This window comes from Leptonotus elevatus, chromosome 14 (assembly GCF_054856555.1).
Source record: "Leptonotus elevatus isolate MCC_2025b chromosome 14, RoL_Lele_1.0, whole genome shotgun sequence".
Lineage (NCBI taxonomy): Eukaryota > Metazoa > Chordata > Actinopteri > Syngnathiformes > Syngnathidae > Leptonotus > Leptonotus elevatus.
In genome coordinates, this window is record NC_141252.1 from 9185113 (window position 1) to 9201110 (window position 15998).

General features: G+C 39.9%; 3 protein-coding genes across 7 annotated transcripts in view; 2 read left to right on the forward strand and 1 right to left on the reverse strand.

The window, feature by feature from the left end:
- Positions 1-66: 66 nt before the first annotated feature.
- LOC147162889 (cleavage and polyadenylation specificity factor subunit 3) lies at positions 67-6064 on the reverse strand. The gene is made up of 18 exons (XM_086094296.1): positions 5872-6064; positions 5712-5775; positions 5508-5605; positions 5156-5284; positions 4899-5076; positions 4712-4801; positions 4462-4612; positions 3211-3386; positions 2906-3064; positions 2408-2554; positions 1690-1842; positions 1414-1522; positions 1254-1352; positions 1088-1182; positions 927-1014; positions 790-856; positions 620-716; positions 67-452 (listed from the first exon to the last, which is right to left on the reverse strand). Exons 1-18 carry the CDS (start codon positions 5940-5942, stop codon positions 327-329), a joined length of 2097 nt encoding a protein of 698 aa, XP_085950422.1. The 5' UTR covers positions 5943-6064; the 3' UTR covers positions 67-326.
- A 214-nt stretch (positions 6065-6278) lies between these two features.
- On the forward strand, positions 6279-9747 carry itgb1bp1 (integrin beta 1 binding protein 1). 4 transcript variants are annotated; one of them, XR_015097103.1, is made up of 8 exons: positions 6279-6417; positions 6991-7108; positions 7292-7370; positions 7447-7577; positions 7697-7789; positions 8810-8959; positions 9047-9204; positions 9311-9747. XR_015097103.1 is itself a non-coding variant. In XM_086095019.1 (8 exons), the coding sequence occupies exons 2-7, from the start codon at positions 7037-7039 to the stop codon at positions 9116-9118; spliced, it is 597 nt and encodes a 198-aa protein (XP_085951145.1). In that variant the 5' UTR covers positions 6279-6417; positions 6991-7036; the 3' UTR covers positions 9119-9123; positions 9332-9747. The 4 variants fall into 4 exon arrangements, 3 of the variants coding, with proteins under 3 accessions (XP_085951145.1, XP_085951146.1, XP_085951143.1); XM_086095019.1 differs by having other exon boundaries at positions 9047-9123; positions 9332-9747; XM_086095020.1 differs by having other exon boundaries at positions 9047-9107; positions 9332-9747.
- A 2103-nt stretch (positions 9748-11850) lies between these two features.
- asap2a (ArfGAP with SH3 domain, ankyrin repeat and PH domain 2a) overlaps positions 11851-15998 on the forward strand; it is a 43387-nt gene continuing 39239 nt past the window's right edge. For both annotated transcript variants that reach the window (XM_086094729.1, XM_086094728.1), the window contains exon 1: positions 11851-12419. In XM_086094729.1, coding sequence (XP_085950855.1) covers positions 12294-12419 — 126 coding nt within the window. In that variant the 5' untranslated portion in view covers positions 11851-12293. The remainder of the gene's footprint in view (positions 12420-15998) is intronic.

The following is a 15998-nucleotide window of genomic DNA, read 5'->3' on the forward strand; positions in this document are numbered from 1 at the left end:
AATGAGCTTGAACGTGTATTTTTGAAGAAATTCAAATTGCTGAGAAAAGATGACCCTCGACGCTAGTTTGTTGTTAAATACTGACCATTTAGTTCAGTTAGAAATTCACATTAAGGGTTAAAACACAAGTCACCTCAAGTCAGTGCACAATTTTTTTTAGCAACATATAAATACTATAAATACAAATAAATAGAAGTGCTTGCATGTTAAAAACAACAACAACAACAACACATGTTAAAAATACTGACACTGATCTATGAGCTCTTCAACGTGAGTTAGTGTTATCCGGAGCTAATGCAAGGTGTCACTTCAAAAACGCAATCAACTCAAGACTTGAGCGATGGCATGAATGACGTGATCGGGTTGAGGGCATCAAAGAGGCGATGCACGGCTTGCTCCACCAGCTCCCTCAGGGACTCGTCTTCTGTGTCCTCATCCTCGTTGCTCACCGACTGGGGTGGGAGAAATGGGTAAATTGGGTGTGACGACAAGGCAAGGAGACTTGGGGAGATGTATGAGCTGTAAAAACACGCGTCCATTTTTTTTTTGTCCCTAAGATGTTAAAAAATGTGTGGAAAGGTCCAGAAGCAATGTCGCACAATATGAAAAAGCGTCTCACCCGTGTTTCCAAGCAAATATTCACCGTCTTGCCGTCGACGGTCACCGAGATATTTTGACTATCGCTGATGTCCACGTAGTCCTGTCCAAACATGTCCCTGAAACCAAACAAAGCTGACTTAGCCCTTCTGATCATGACAACGGGGACTGTAAATATGTCACACTACTCACTGTAACATGACTTCTAGTCGACTCTGAAAGACGTCCATGTCTAAAATGGAACTTTGGTTTTCCATGACTAAACATACAAACAAGTGATTTACTATTAGACTAGATCTCATGTCCCGTTACCAACAACTACTCCCAACCTTTCTGAGCCTTTGGATTGGACTGGACCTCCAGCACCACGGTGGTGATGGCGTCGGCGTACATGTCGTTGAGCGGGTTAGCAATCCACTGAAAGCAAAATAGGAGAAGTCGGACAACTGCGGCGCAGCCGATGTTCGCCGACGAGCGTCCCGGCGCTCACCTCCAGCAGAACCATGCCCACTTCGTGGATCAGAGTGATACTTTGGAAGATCCTCAGCGTCTTCTTCTCGGTTCCATCCAGCTCTTCCACGTCACCTGTAGTTAACCAGTTTTTGTGTGTGTGCAAAATCTGCAGATAAATGTCAAATGCATGCATGAAGGCTCACCTGTGAGGTTCCTCAGGTGGCAGACGAGCAGCGAGTAGGGTCCAGTGAAGGGGACGGCCTGCGTCTGCTTCACTGTACTCATGGCCAGCTCTGTATACACTGCAAAAACCTAGCATGTTGACACGTACCGCGCGGCACGACGGGTGGGTCGTTGACTCACGTGAAAGGTCCGAGGGGTTGAGGATGTGGTAGTTGAAGTTCTTCTTCACCAGGATGCCCGACACCCTCTGACCCTGAATGCATTTCTGATCCGCCAGAGAGCCCATCACCTGAACACAACAGCGCAATCACATCAGGGCTATGAAAGCTCATCAAACCATCAACACGTAGCCTCATAGCATACTTTCTTTTTTTTTTTTTTTTACTCATTACTGTCACAATAGGATATATTTCATTGCGTCTGCGTAAGCTAACGAAATGAATGACGTTTAATAACCTTGGCCAGTTTCTCTCCTCTGAAGTTGAGGGTAACAGACTCTGTGTTACGGGGGTTGTGGACTTCGATGTGAACCTGATCGTTGTCCTCGTACTCTCGGATAAGCGCCGCTTTCAGGCGCGCCATCTCGTTCTGCTCGCCGTGGACCAAGATCTGAGGGCGGCAAGAGGCCATTTTCAACCGATCGACAGCACTAGACACTTAAATAGATGAATTTACACAGGCCAATCAAATTGGCAACAACTGGATCATTCAGAAATCATCGAGGAACTTCTGGGGTCAGTTGGCTGCACTGAGAGAAAAGGGGGTGTAATAATTTCACATGAACTACTTTTCAGGTATTTTGTTTGGCTGCACTGAGAGAAAAGGGGGTGTAATAATTTCACATGAACTACTTTTCAGGTATTTTATTTGGCTGCACTGAGAGAAAAGGGGGTGTAATAATTTCACATGAACTACTTTTCAGGTATTTTGTAAAAAAAAAAAAAAAGTTCTGTTTTTAATTTTTAATCTTTATGTTTAATGCCTGCAATGTGGCAAAATGTAAAAAAAAAGAAAAATAAAGAGGAGCTAATACTTTCACAAAGCACTGTATAGCTATATATATATATATATATATATATATATATATATATATAAAAAACATACTTAATAATGTTGCCCTGTGTGTGTAGCTAACTAGTTAATACTTTTTTTTTTTTTTGTTATGCTTCCCTACCACGTGCGGAGGTTTAAGAGCACGAATGAACTCGCTGGTCTGCTGGTAGTCAGTGTGGGCCGAGAAGGAGATGTAGTCCACCGACATCTTGAGCTGCAGCTTTTGTCCTGACATGGTGGTGATCTCCTCCGGCTCGGACATGATGTGCTGCGCAACAAACGCAGTCACCACTGAGTTGCATTTGCAAGTTTTTTTCTCGGAATATTGCCCCTGCCCTCTAAAAAATATATTTATACGTGGCCCTAATACGCAAAAAAAACCCATAGTTTTTTGCTAACAGCAAAAAAAAATAATCCCCCAAATTCAAAATCTATAGAAATTTTAACATTACATAAACATTTTTAATGTAGAAATTGGACTTCTTAAAACTATTCCCCAACCTTCAATGAATATTTTCACAAGTTTCCCTTCACGAACTGAACTAGCGTACGAAATGAACTTTTCTCACACTGACATGCACATGTATGCGCTCATGTGGGGAAAATGGTGCCAGCTGACCTTGGCCAATGTTCCCTCCACACAGTAGCCGGCGATGATAACTCCATTTCTCTTGTCTGTGCACCAGCTTTCAAAGAGCTCCCTGGAGAGGCCGCTCTGCATCATGCCAGGGGACGCCATCACCACACTGGGGCCGATATCGTCAAAGTGGTCCATGCTCTACAATTTTAAGACGCCCGAGTCAGTTTTCATTTAGCCCCCCCCGCCCCCAAATGAGAATAACATCCCACAAGAAAACTTGCATTTGAATAGGGGTGTGTGGACTTTTTCTAGCCACTGTACATCACTGACAAGCTCTCCTTTACCTTGAGGTTGCTGATGTGCTTGAAGACAAAAGGGTTGTTTATGTTGATGGCTTTGCGAATCTTGTCGTTCATGGCGTTGACGTAGGTCTGGTACACGGCCATGCACTTCTTGGCCAAGGACGAGGCATAGTAGATGGGGATGTCATGGAGCTCCGGATGGTTCTGCCAGTACTCGTCTGCAGGTTTAAAAAAAAAGAAGTGACATTTGATTTTGCCATTAGATGGGACAGGTAAACCGTAGAAAAAGATTTGAGTGTAAAATGGTTTCAAATTATTTTTTAATAGTTATCTATAATTAATTAAATAACATTTGATTATTAACTCATTCACTGCCATAAATTCATTGAAAAAATTATTCAAAATAAGGGGCAAGAGGCGATTAATTTTTTAAAATTTTTATTTAAATTACATGACTTCACTGATTAATCACAAATTCTATATGTTCTTAAATGTACAATAAAAAAAATTCTAGGTTTTCATACTCTTAACAAAAGTGGGAAAAAAATGTTTAACTAATAGAAATAGTTCAAATGAATTTTTGACGTTTATAGCTGTCAACGGCAGTGATTGAATAAAAAAAAGAAGAAGAAAGAAAATATAAAAAATTCAGGGCGTCAGGCAATTTAAGTTTTTAATCGTAATTAATTGCATGACTTCACTAGTTAACCTGCGGTTAATCACAAATGTCATGTACAAAACTAAATGTACAATAAAAAAATTCTAGGTTTTCAACAAAAGCGGAAAAAAATGTTATAGAAATAGAATTAGTTTAAAATGGATTTTGGACGTTTATAGCCGTCAATGGCAGTGAATGAGTTAATAAAATAATTTAAATGTATGAAATATTTTATTTGACTGTTTTTATTTAAATATTTACAATTAATCAAGTAATTGATTGTTTAATAAGATGCATACATTTAAATTTAATTATTTTCAATGACTATTTTAATGGCTAAATGAACAAGGCAACAAATATTTCAAGTATGTTATCGCACATGCTGGTTTCATTGCAAGTTTGACTTGACTTTGAAGGTTTCACTGTTCCAGTATATTGTTTTAGCATAACAGTAATTTTAAATACTGTATATTTAATGTCTGTTGTATGAATACAGCTTAAATGAGTAACAGCTACTGTTTATAAATAAAGTTGACTTGAGATGCTAGAAACTGCTACCGATTGTTCCTGTTGTCTAAATTATGTCAAAATTATTGAGACTTGATGATTGACAATAATTCCAAACATTGTCTCACCCAGTATGAGCAGCAGTTCCTGGGCTCGCCCCAACGCGAACACGGGGATCAAACAGCGGCCCTCTCTGTTGACGATGTCATGGACCGTGTTACAAAAGCGAGCCTCGCGCTCTTCGCGCTTCTCATGGATGTGCGTGCCGTAGGTGGACTCCTGCACAAGAACAATTAAAAACACTTTTGGTCACCTCAAGATCAAGGAAAAACTTTTTTCTTTTTTTTTTGGGAGAAATGTTGAATTTCGGGATAGTACAATGATTAAGATGTCCGGTTTGACGCTAGGGATCTCAGCCGCCATGAGGTGCCTGTCTTCCTGTCGTGAGAAGTCTCCAGTGTACAGCAGCTTTGTAAGGAACAGAATTAAACATTTATTTCAATTGTTTTATTCCGGAGGTTCCACCGACTATAATAGTACTCTATAGTCAATTAAAAGCTGCTACCTTGACACCGGCTATTTCAATCATAAACATGGCCGCTCCCAGCACATGGCCGGCGTGGTAGCACCAGAACTTGATCCCCGCCACCTCCTTGACCTCATGGAAGTTGATGGTCTCAATCTTATCCATGCTCTCCTCCAGGTCCGTCTCGGTGTATAGCATGTCGTCTGCAGAAATGTTGCTACACAAAAAAAAAAAAAAAGAGGACAAATTACAGGTGTATTGTAGTTTAAACTCAAATAAAGGGTTTCGTAACTGACCTGACTTTGACATAGTCGGACAGGAGCCAGCGGTAGATGGCCTTAGTGGCGTGGGTCATGAAGGTTCTGCCTTTGAAGCTGGTCTTCTGGAGGAACCAAGGCAGAGCCCCACAGTGATCAAGGTGGAAACTGGAGACAAAACAAATGTAATATTTAGTCCCACGTTGTATGTTTCTAAAGTTACATTTAATACAGTATATAAAATTGACTTTTTAATTGCTTGTATATAAATAGTCGGGTCTATCCTAATTAAACGAAAACATGATCCAGGCATGGTACGACATGCAATCTTATTTGCAACTCAAAAAAAGGGCAAATTCCTTCTCCTGAAAAAAAAATGAGAGAGACTCACTGGCTGATGAGCAGCAGGTCAATCTCTGCTGGGTCAATCAAGTCTATGTAGGGGAGGGCATCCATTCCCTCTAAGCCAGGGTGGATGCCACAGTCCAGCTGACAAACACACAAAGTAAAACAAATTATAGCCTCCAAACATACATATATTCTCTCTCCCTCCTTCTAGCTGTCAAAAAATTGGCTACAATAAATAATTAGTTACCATAATTTTTCTTCCTTTGAACTCCAGGATAATACAAGACCTCCCAACCTCCTGTCCAGCACCCCTGAAGAAAATACGCACACAAAATAACGTTAGCTAACATTAATTTACATAGAGATACAATCATATGAATACATAATTAATTAATTTGTCAGCGTACAGCGGACGAATATGGAGCTGGTCACTCTCCTCTGCCGGGACGACCACCTCCACTTTGCGTTTTGAAGCCATACCTACCGAAAAGCACAGCGTAAAAATGACAACTATCACAATAAAATCATAGCGCAATGTTTTGAAAATGAATGAGTAGGCGGTCCCTCGACAAACGGGACACTTCCGGTTGTCTCTCAAAACACCGCCGATACGAATAAGAGGAAATAGCGAATGTTCCGGAATAAATGGTCTGTTCCAGAATAATGTGTATTTTAGGACAAATTATAATAAAATACTTCACAATGTATCAAAAGTAAAAACAATTGCAGGTGTTTTGGTTTAATGTTCAGCTCTGGTGAAAGTAGTCTACATTTAGAGCCGTTACGGGTTTAAATTGGGTAGGTCCCTTTAAGAAGCGTTGGGTGGAGGCTGTGAAACTACTCGAGAAGCTAAACTCATAGGAATAAAAGCCGACAAACGCCCTGTTGAAGGCAGGCAGGGTGATCAACGAAGTTATGTTAACGGTACACTGACGCGTCATCACCGCGGATAGGTATGCACGTGCTGAATTTATTTTAATAACTGCAGGCTTTCAAGGGAGTGAAAGTCAACCAACTTCAGCGTTGAAACGAAATCGACATTGAGCGTGGGATGTGACTACCGACTAATGAACGGTTTTACTCGAGTGTTTTCGTTACTAAATTTAGGCGCTGGCCACAACAGAGTTATTCATGCCATAACATGTAATTTGCGAATATAAATTATACTTGGGCTAACGGGAATTGTGTAACAGATATGTGACTCCTAAATATTTTATGGCCGCATGCACCCACAGCAGCTTTTGGTCTGCGGGAAGCAATGTAATGAATTATTATTGAATTTACGATTTTTTTTTTAAGGAAATAAAAAAGGAATGCAGTATTATACAATATATTAGTTATCACAGGGAGATAATGTGTTTTTTTTTGGTGCCCAAATAAATACATATAAAGGCTATTAGACAAACAAGTAAATGTGAATTAACATAATAGTATATACTGAATATAATACGTATTGTCAAGCAAAATTAGGACTTTTCTGTCGTCTTCCAAGTTGCAACATGTTAAAAATGTTTGGTGGTGTTTAGGTTGGAGGTGGGCTGGGAGCGGCGGTCCAGGATGCGAAAGTAAAAGATGTTCCGCAAGGTGAAAAAACGCCACAGCAGCAGTAGCTCTCAGAGCAGTGAGATCAGCACCAAAAGTAAGGTACGGTAACCAGACTCACTCTAACTCGACAACATAGACTAGGCTACCCCAATGCAATCGAATGAGATCTGGCACTAGTGATGTGTGAAGACTGCGGCTGTTTAAAAATAAAAAATAAAAATGCATGTCGTTTTTTGTATTTCATTAGATCATGCAGGTACCTAATGTTATGGTCTTCCGTAGTCTGTAGACTCCAGTTTGGGTGGCCTATCCAGGTCCAGCACAGTCGCCAGCCTCGACACGGACTCCGCCAAGTGCTCGGGTCAGTGGGACTTCATCATCCGGGCACTTTTATTCAATTTCCTCCTCCTCATGGATGCCAAAATGCATGACCTTAGGAAACAACACATCCGAAACGTGCGCAGAGTTCCGTGTGAAGTATGTGGGAGCCATTGAGAGGTTGCAGTTTGACATGAGCAAGACGCTCCAGGAACCTCTCGACCTCATCAACTACATTGATGCCGCTCAGGTAAAAAAAAAAAGTTTATCGAATCAGGTACAGTATAAGAGCTGTATGAAATCAAATCTCTCTTTATTTAAAAAAAATATATATATTATTTTTTATTTTTATTGTTTATTTTTTTAAAGCAAGACGGAAAGCTGCCATTTGTGCCAGGAGAGGAGGAAATGATCTTAATTGTGTCGAAACACGGAGTCAAAGTGGCCTCTCTGGACCAGTGTGTGAGTCCTTGTTTCTTTACCAAAGTGTTTGTGTGTTTTAAATTGTTATAAATTCACGTTTGACTCGACTTTTTTTGTAATCTCACCACTAACGTGTGATGATATTAATTGACATAGGAAATATCTCCATCTTAGCTGCTGAGTACAATGTTAAGTTTTTTTAAGACTATACTCATCTGTATTTACTTTTGTGTGACAAGAATGAAGCAGCCAATCAAAACAGAGAATTATTTTTTAATGAAGGCTGAACCAGGGTTATTAGAGTTTTGGAATTTTTAGTTCGTTTTTATTTTGTTAGTTTTGATTAGTTTTCAGGGCGGTTCTGTTTTCATTAGATTTAGTTATTTCATAAATGCTTAGTTTTAGTATTAGTTCTAGTTTTTTTAAAAGTGTGTATTACTTGTGCGCAATATTAAAAAAAAAAAACACCATGGGAGCAACGTCATCTGACGGTGCTTTTCTATTGGCTACTGCTAGATAATGTCACTTTTGTGTGACACACTTTCAAATGTCCTTATTCCAGTTAAAATCAAAATAAATCATCCCCAAAGGCTCATGCATTTAATTGATTACCAAAGACTAAAACGGAGGACATTTTGCTCTAATTATAGTTAGTTTTGTAAAATGTAGTTTCATTTAGTTTTCGTTTTTTTTAAAAGCATTTTCGTTTTTATTTTATTTTGTTAACAAAACTGTTTATTTTATTTTTTTTAGTTTGAGTTTTTTCATTAGTTTTAGTTAACTAAAATAACCTTGGGCTGAACGCATACAATTGTATTGACTTGAATTACACTTCTTGACATGAATAGTAAAAAATCCGCCAGTAATTATTGACACGCTGCGAAAAGTTTTTAACTGCTTCTTGATGCCACAAGATGGCAGCAAAGCACTACATTTGTCTAAATGTAGCGACTCGCCTCACAGGAGGATTTTCTATCTAGTTTTGTTGTACACCAATAACTTTTAATAACATTCTGACGCTAGTATGATAGCTAAAAGGTATTATTATTATTCCTTCAGGATGTGTTGCATCGCCACCCTCTCTACCTGATCGTGCGCATGCTGTGCTACGACGACGGCCTTGGCGCGGGGAAGAACCTCCTGGCTCTCAAAACCACCGACCCCGAGCAGGAGGGATGCAGCGTCTGGGTGTACCAGTGCAACAGCTATGTGAGTGTCAACGAATGAATAAATATATGCGGTATTAAAAAAAAAAAAAAATACTCGATTGGCTGTTTTTTTAAAAATGTTAAACAGGAGCAGGCTCAGTCCATCTGCAAGGTGCTCTCAGCTTCCTTTGACTGTGCACTCGCATCAGGCAAGTCTTGAGGATGGTGAGAGTAAAATAAAACCAGCAAAAGGAGACAACGATGACTGACGAATGCAACCCTTCCTCTTTGAAGCAAGTTTTTTTTTCTCTCTCTCTCTCTCTCTCTCTCTCTCTCTCTCTCTCTCTCTCTCTCTCTCTCTCTCTCTCTCTCTCTCTCTCTCTCTCTCTCTCTCTCTCTCTCTCTCTCTCTCTCTCTCTCTCTCTCTCAATAGAGTCTACCTAGATGGCATATCAGTATCTCTACCCAACAATTGCCACACAAACAATCTCATTTGGACTTTGAGTTCAAAATCGAAGCTGCTGGAGAACAAAATGAATTTATTTTAATGCATTTGTGGCGAGCAGTCATTTGGTACAACATACGTCACGAAGTGGTACGAAGTGCGACCGTTTGTATAAACGCATTCAGCAATAGTTTGGTGCAACTATATGGGTACAATTTTTGAAGTGTGGCCGCTTGTCCTTAATATGTGACACTTGAATTTATTAATATCATCCGTTTAGTGTTTGTGACCAATAATAATAGACATAATTAAATTGTGGTACGTAATCTTTTATTTTATGTTCCCGCCGTTGCCACTTTCACCCATTTGTTGTTTGAAAATGTGACATTAAATGAGTGAAACTCTTCCTGTTTTGAGCATCTTTCTTTCTTTCTTTTTAATAGAAGTTCAAATATCCACCAGAGGGGGCTCTTGATTTATAATGCTTTACTTATAGACTACAGTCACTACATTACTGTAGTTTAATAACCAGAAAATAGCTAGTATTTCTTTTAAAAAACAAAACAAAGATAGCAGTTTCATAATATTAAAACCCTATCTCAGTTCTGCACTGGAAATTATAGCCATTTATTAGTACATACTGAGCATTGTTCTTTTTGCTAAGATACGGCTCTTGCATTGGCCAGCATGACATTGTGTAGCGTTAATATGTATCTCATGAAGAGGTGGGTGTGTTGCAAGCCAAGAATGTCATGCACGTTGTGTGCATATTCTAAACAGGTTGTACTTGGTGCCTTTAATTGCGTCGAGTTTCTGCTGGACTGGGTTTTTTTTTTTTTTTGCCTGCTGTAGAACATATGTTATGGTTTGATTTGCAAGATAGCGCCTCGCTGTACATGACAAATTCTAATCCCCGAAAATGGAAGAAGTAAATGCATTTATCATGCTTCTGAAAAATGCATGGTACATAGACAAATACATGACATACATTCATCAATTTGGAACATTTAGTATTTAGAGAAATGTGAAGTAGAGTCTCGCAAGTAATTCGTTATGACTGGTTGATTTTCCACTTTGATTTAAAAAAGAAAAAAATCTATTGGAAAGAATACAAAAACAGTTTATGACTAACATGAAAACGTCCAGAGAAGCTAGCTAATATTTTTAACATTTCATTTTATTTACATGAGCTTTCACTTGCAAAATGTATCAATGCTAACGCTCATACATTGTTCCGACTGAGTAACCAGACTCTTTCATATGTTGTTTGGTTATGTCAAAGCCAGCAATAAAGTTTTGTTTGACTTTTTAGGCATATTTTATGTGTGACTGAATTTAGGCTATTGACGCAGAAGTCTCTAAACAGGTGGAAAGCTGGATATTCTGCTGCCCTCTAACTGAGCAACTATGAATCTGGATAGCAGATATTTGTCAAGGTGTCTGCATTTTCATTTCATAAAGCGGATGAGGCCTTTGTGCCAGACAGGGTCAGGCCAAATCTGGGACGCTTCATTAAGCAGCTTGCCAGGAGACACTGCAGAACTGCAATAATGTGTGAAAAGCACTGTCCACTTTTTGATTTGAAGGGCTGTCTAGGCTGCTCTGATGCTATTTATACCCAACTCTGCCTTGGGTTGGAACTAGTTTATTCAGGCACAAAAAAAAAAAAAAAAAAAAAAAGGGCGGGGGGCATACAACGTGTAATGTCTTAATGCCAGCATCAGCGTAGATCCTGTTCATCCAGTTCTTCACTGTTCAATGAATGAACACCGTTGTGTTTTTGTGTCTCTATTGATACATTCAAGTAATGGTAAATGCATAGAGAGAGTGTACATAAACTTTATTTCCCTCATGGTGATAAATACAAAAGCATGCTAGTTTACTGTATCGAATAAGGAATGATGCATACTTTGAAATATAACACATTGTCAGCAAAATTCGATCACAGCATAGAATCTAACTGCATAGTGTCAATAACACCATTAATTCCCCCATGGTATTGATTAAAACACGATCCATTTTAAATACAACGTTATAAAGTTCTTTGAAGCATATTTTCTAGACTCCCTGCACTATTTTGTCATAGCGTGGCATAAGCTTAAAAGATAGAGGAAAGATTATGAATGAATGTTTTAATTCATTCATTCAACACACTATTTTAAAGGACAATTTAACCAGGATGTTGCATTCATGTACTACTAGAAAAATTTGTCATCTCCAACACACAACTAAAAGAAAGTTAGGAATCGTAAAACATAAAAGCGAAAAATATTTCTATGGCCCTGAGTAAATAGTAATAAAAATTCAGATCTTGCTCGGTCCAGTTTACTTTTAATCGTGTGCAATGATGTCTTCAGAGTGGTCATAATTACGATCGTTTCAGTAGAGTACCCAAAGGTAGCACAAGAACACGCCCACACTCAATTCTGATTGGCTCCCGCTTCCCAGGCGCTGTTTCCTATTGGCTGCTGCCGGTCCGTTGATTCCCCCTCCTCTACCTTTGTGGATTCCATGCGCTTCGGATGAAGACGTATTCTTGTTGTTTCCCGGGGATCGCTGCCGCTGTCGTGAACTAGTCTACCCCTTCAAGTCCCACGTTTGGACACGAGAGGACAAAAGACTTCACGGAGGGAACTTCAAGGTCTATATCCAATCGAGGGACAACCGTTTAACCCGAATGGAGTGGCAGTACCTCAACTGAAAGGTAGCCAGAGGCTAAGAAAACTACCCCATCACCGCGGAGCACCGTGTCGGGGACCGAGCGTTGTCCAAGATCTTACCCAGACATGGTTCACTGTCAGTCGGGGTCGTCAAGGACACAATTACCGCTTCTTTGAACTTTTCTCCCCCCTTTCTTATACCAGAACAGAGAAAGGAGGCGTAGTTGAAAATAACTCGTCACCTGTTTATCCGACAGTAAAGGTGGAAAACGGTGTTGGGAGTGTTAATTATGCCTGACCAGATCACAGTCTCTGAGTTTGTGGTGGAGACCAACGAGGACTACAAGTCACCCACCGCCTCCAACTTCACCACCAGGATGTCCCATTGCAGGAACACCGTAGCCGCACTGGAGGAAGTGAGTAGTCTTTGCCAACTCTCATTGAGTTGTAAAACTAGAAAAACAAATAACGGCGCATCACTAAAACAAAAATGCCCAAAAAAGTGGATACACAGGTTAATTGTGTACCTTCTGCCATCTAGTGGGAGGGAATGTAACATACATCGTTGGCATAGATTGATGGCCTCCCCAAAAAAATTGGGGACCAATTAATTTTAATTGGATTGTTTTCCTTGGCAGGTGAACTTGTGGGGAATCACTGTTGACATAAATAACACGATTGAGTGGACGCACACTTTAATAATACACGTTGGCGATGTTGATAATATTCTCGTAACGTCAGGCACCATACCACGTGTGACACGTGGGCTCCCTCTGGCCGTATGTGATAGAATCACCAAATTCATTACTAATAAATTAAATTAAACAGTTGACAACATTTAATACATGACATACATGAATCCGTAAATTGTAGCACTTGTAGCCTCTCCCCGAGAGGCGGGCTACACCCGGAACTGGTCGCCAGCCAGTTGCAAGGTACATATAGACAATCATTCACCCTAACATTGACACCTATAGGCAATTAAGAGTGAATTCATTGAGCCTAAAATGCACATTTTTGGAACCCAAGTTGAATTACATGAGAATAACATTTATAACAGCCATTCTTAAATGTTTTACAAATGAATGTGAGTCGATCACATTATGATCTTTGTAAAGGCATATTTCTTGCATTGGATCTCATTAACAGGTAGTGCATGTGTATCTCATGAGTAGTGAGTGTTATGTGACATTCATAGGCACTGGGCTGTGAGGGGTTTCTCTATTGACTTAACAACTTAGATCCAAATCTATCTTAGATGCAAATATGATGTCCCGTTTAACGGTTGCATGGGGGTTGGAAGCACTTTTGTGCTGCTTCCTTGCTACATGCAGGTTTTCTGGAGGAGGGTTTCCGTTTCGTTCCCCGTCGGCATCCCTCTCCCTTGTGAGAGTTTCCCGACTTTGTGTGCTCCACGGCATAGAGCCTCGCCCAGCCCCGGTGGTAAAAATAGAATTTCCCACATGAGCTGGTTGGCGGCAGGCTGTGTGTGTACTACATGTATATATGTGTGTTAGTGTGCCTCTGCCTCTATAAGATGTCAGGTGACGTGGGCCACTTGGTCACTTCCTCTGTCTGCAAATGTTTTACCTGTAAGCAAGCAAACTGCAGAGGAACCTCTAAGAAAGAACGTGCAATCAAGGCAATTGCACTCTTCTTGGTTGGTGAAGATGTTACACTTTGGAATGAATCCATAAGAGTTTAGCTTGTTTAAAAAAAAAAAAAATTTGCTATGACCATTAGCGGTGGGAATCTTTGAATGTCTCAGGATTTGATTCGATTCCGATTTGATTCAGAATCAATTTTCGATTAAAAAATATTTTTCATTCAAAATTATTTGATTAACAATGTTTTTTGACTCGCTACTGCTAATTAGCGCGCTACTTGCGGCACTTTTATCACTCTAAAGATAGCTGCAAAAATTTTTTTTTTATTGGAATAACTTGATTGTGACTTTTTCCTTCTACTCTCTAATGTGGCTACAATTTAACAGTGTATCAGACCATGTGGAACCACACTGCCCCTAAGTGGCCAAATCAGGTACACCATGAACAGCGCTCCCAATAAAGGCACACACAAACAAAGGGAAGACAGTATCAAATGGTTGAAATAAAATCGATTTTGGGACATTTAGAATAGATTCTGAATCGTACTAAATGAGAATTGCGATTCTTATGAGAATCTATTTTTTTTGTCACACCCCTAATGACTAGTATGCCTGGCAATCTTCACCGACATAGGAAGTGACAAATAAACCATTCCAGGGTCAAATCCATACATTCGTGAGCGCATTCAGATTTTTCCACGACAATTTTCTTTGACATGGGCCCAAAGAAAATCAACAGTGGTGGTGGCAGAAAAGAAAAACGTACAGGGCTATGGACCATAGTGGATTTAGGAAGGAGATTATTGTGCTGTTGTAACTACTTCCGTAAATACTGGCACAAGGACCCCCCTTAGCTGTTCAACAACGTGCCTGACGCTAAACAGCGCACAAGGACCCCTTGGTAGTCTAGCAATATGCCCAATGTAAAATACACTAACTCAGCACTGAACTAAAGCATGCATTCATTAACGTAGCATTTTTCATCCACTGAGGCCATCACACCACAACCAAAAAGTTATTGTTTAAATACTGTACAGGGAGTACATGTTTTTTTACATGAATAGTAATTAAAATAAGAATTTTCAGTTTTTGGAGCCTGGGAACAAATTAATTGCATTTACATTATTTCCTATGGGAAAAAATGTTTCGGAGGTTGAACAATTCGGACTTTGAACACTTCACAGGAACAAATTGTGTTCAAACTCCGAGGTACCACTGTACTACTTAATCAACCTGCCAGGTCTTGGGGGCAGGTGGAGTAGAAGCAATTTAAGCTTTGTGGAGATACTTTGACACTTTGCTAGCCGAATGTTATGGCGGCAGGCTGTCCGATAAACACAGATGCTTTGGCCGAGTCAGCCGCGAACCCATAGCAGATGCTACGGCAGAGAATTAAGCAATCGTCGTGATGAAGTATCATTTCAGTTGTCTTGTAACTTCTGCTCTCCTACAAGTGTCACAAGTGTCAAAGCTCAGTTTAATTAAAGAAAGCAAACGCTAATGAAAGTACTACGTCGTTGATGGGAGATGGACACGGGTTTAACACCCATTGCTCTATTTGGAATAAGTATGGCAAAAAAAAAGACAAAAAAAAACCACACAGGCAATTAAGGTATGTCATGTTGGAAGGCAATTTGAGTTTTTGTGATGCTTTCCTCGAAAGTATCAGTCTCATTTTGAAATGCTTTAAGTAGTTCCACTATTGTCTGCGCATTCTACCTTCCCATTGTATAAACATTCCCAAGAGACACTTTTTCTTTTTTCTTTTTTAACCTAAGGCTAATCCACATCTGGGCTCAGTGTCAACAACTTCACCCTTTAAACTGTCTGAGCTTCCACGCTTCGGTTTATTTGTATTTTTACACCGACAGACACCTGCTCAGGCTGTCGGCTGAAATCGTCACCTGGTTACGCAACCTTGTCGCTGGATTATTATAATTAATCTGTTTGGGGGTTATTTCTGTTCGGTTTGGAAGAAAATGTCAGTTTAGCATGCGAAATTGGAGACGTTACTGCTGGGCCGTCCGCTAGTTTGAATAGAATTGGGCAGCTTTGTTTCAAAGTGTCGCTGTTGACTCCGCTCAACTGTTGTTCCACTGTTGTTGTTTTTTTGACTTGATCTGCCAGTGTTTTGGCTCAGCTAACACAAGGCCTTATTGTTAGCGGTGGCAACGAAATGGCGCAGTGCATAGGGAACATTTGCATTTATCGTAGTTTGAGCTGTGAACAGTCACAAACGCACTTTGACATTCATCTTTTACAAATCCGCTTTTTTACATCTTTATCGAAGCGTTTGAAAAGATTGTGTCTTCTGGCTTGGCTCCTAATTGGATATTGACTGTCATGATGTGAACTTCAAAGCACTAATCTCAAGAAGATTTTTTTACTC

Bases quoted from the DNA above. Each gene is read 5' to 3' on its own strand.
- LOC147162889 (XM_086094296.1), bottom strand. From the start codon at position 5,942: ATGGCTTCAAAACGCAAAGTGGAGGTGGTCGTCCCGGCAGAGGAGAGT. The intron at 4,613-4,711 runs GTACTATCCCGA...GTTCTTGTGCAG, and splicing joins AACCGGACATCTTAATCATT to GAGTCCACCTACGGCACGCA. The intron at 1,353-1,413 runs GTGAGTCAACGA...AGGTTTTTGCAG, and splicing joins CAACCCCTCGGACCTTTCAC to TGTATACAGAGCTGGCCATG.
- itgb1bp1 (XM_086095017.1), top strand. From the start codon at position 7,037: ATGTTCCGCAAGGTGAAAAAACGCCACAGCAGCAGTAGCTCTCAGAGC. The intron at 7,578-7,696 runs GTAAAAAAAAAA...ATTTTTTTAAAG, and splicing joins ACTACATTGATGCCGCTCAG to CAAGACGGAAAGCTGCCATT. The intron at 8,960-9,046 runs GTGAGTGTCAAC...AATGTTAAACAG, and splicing joins TGTACCAGTGCAACAGCTAT to GAGCAGGCTCAGTCCATCTG.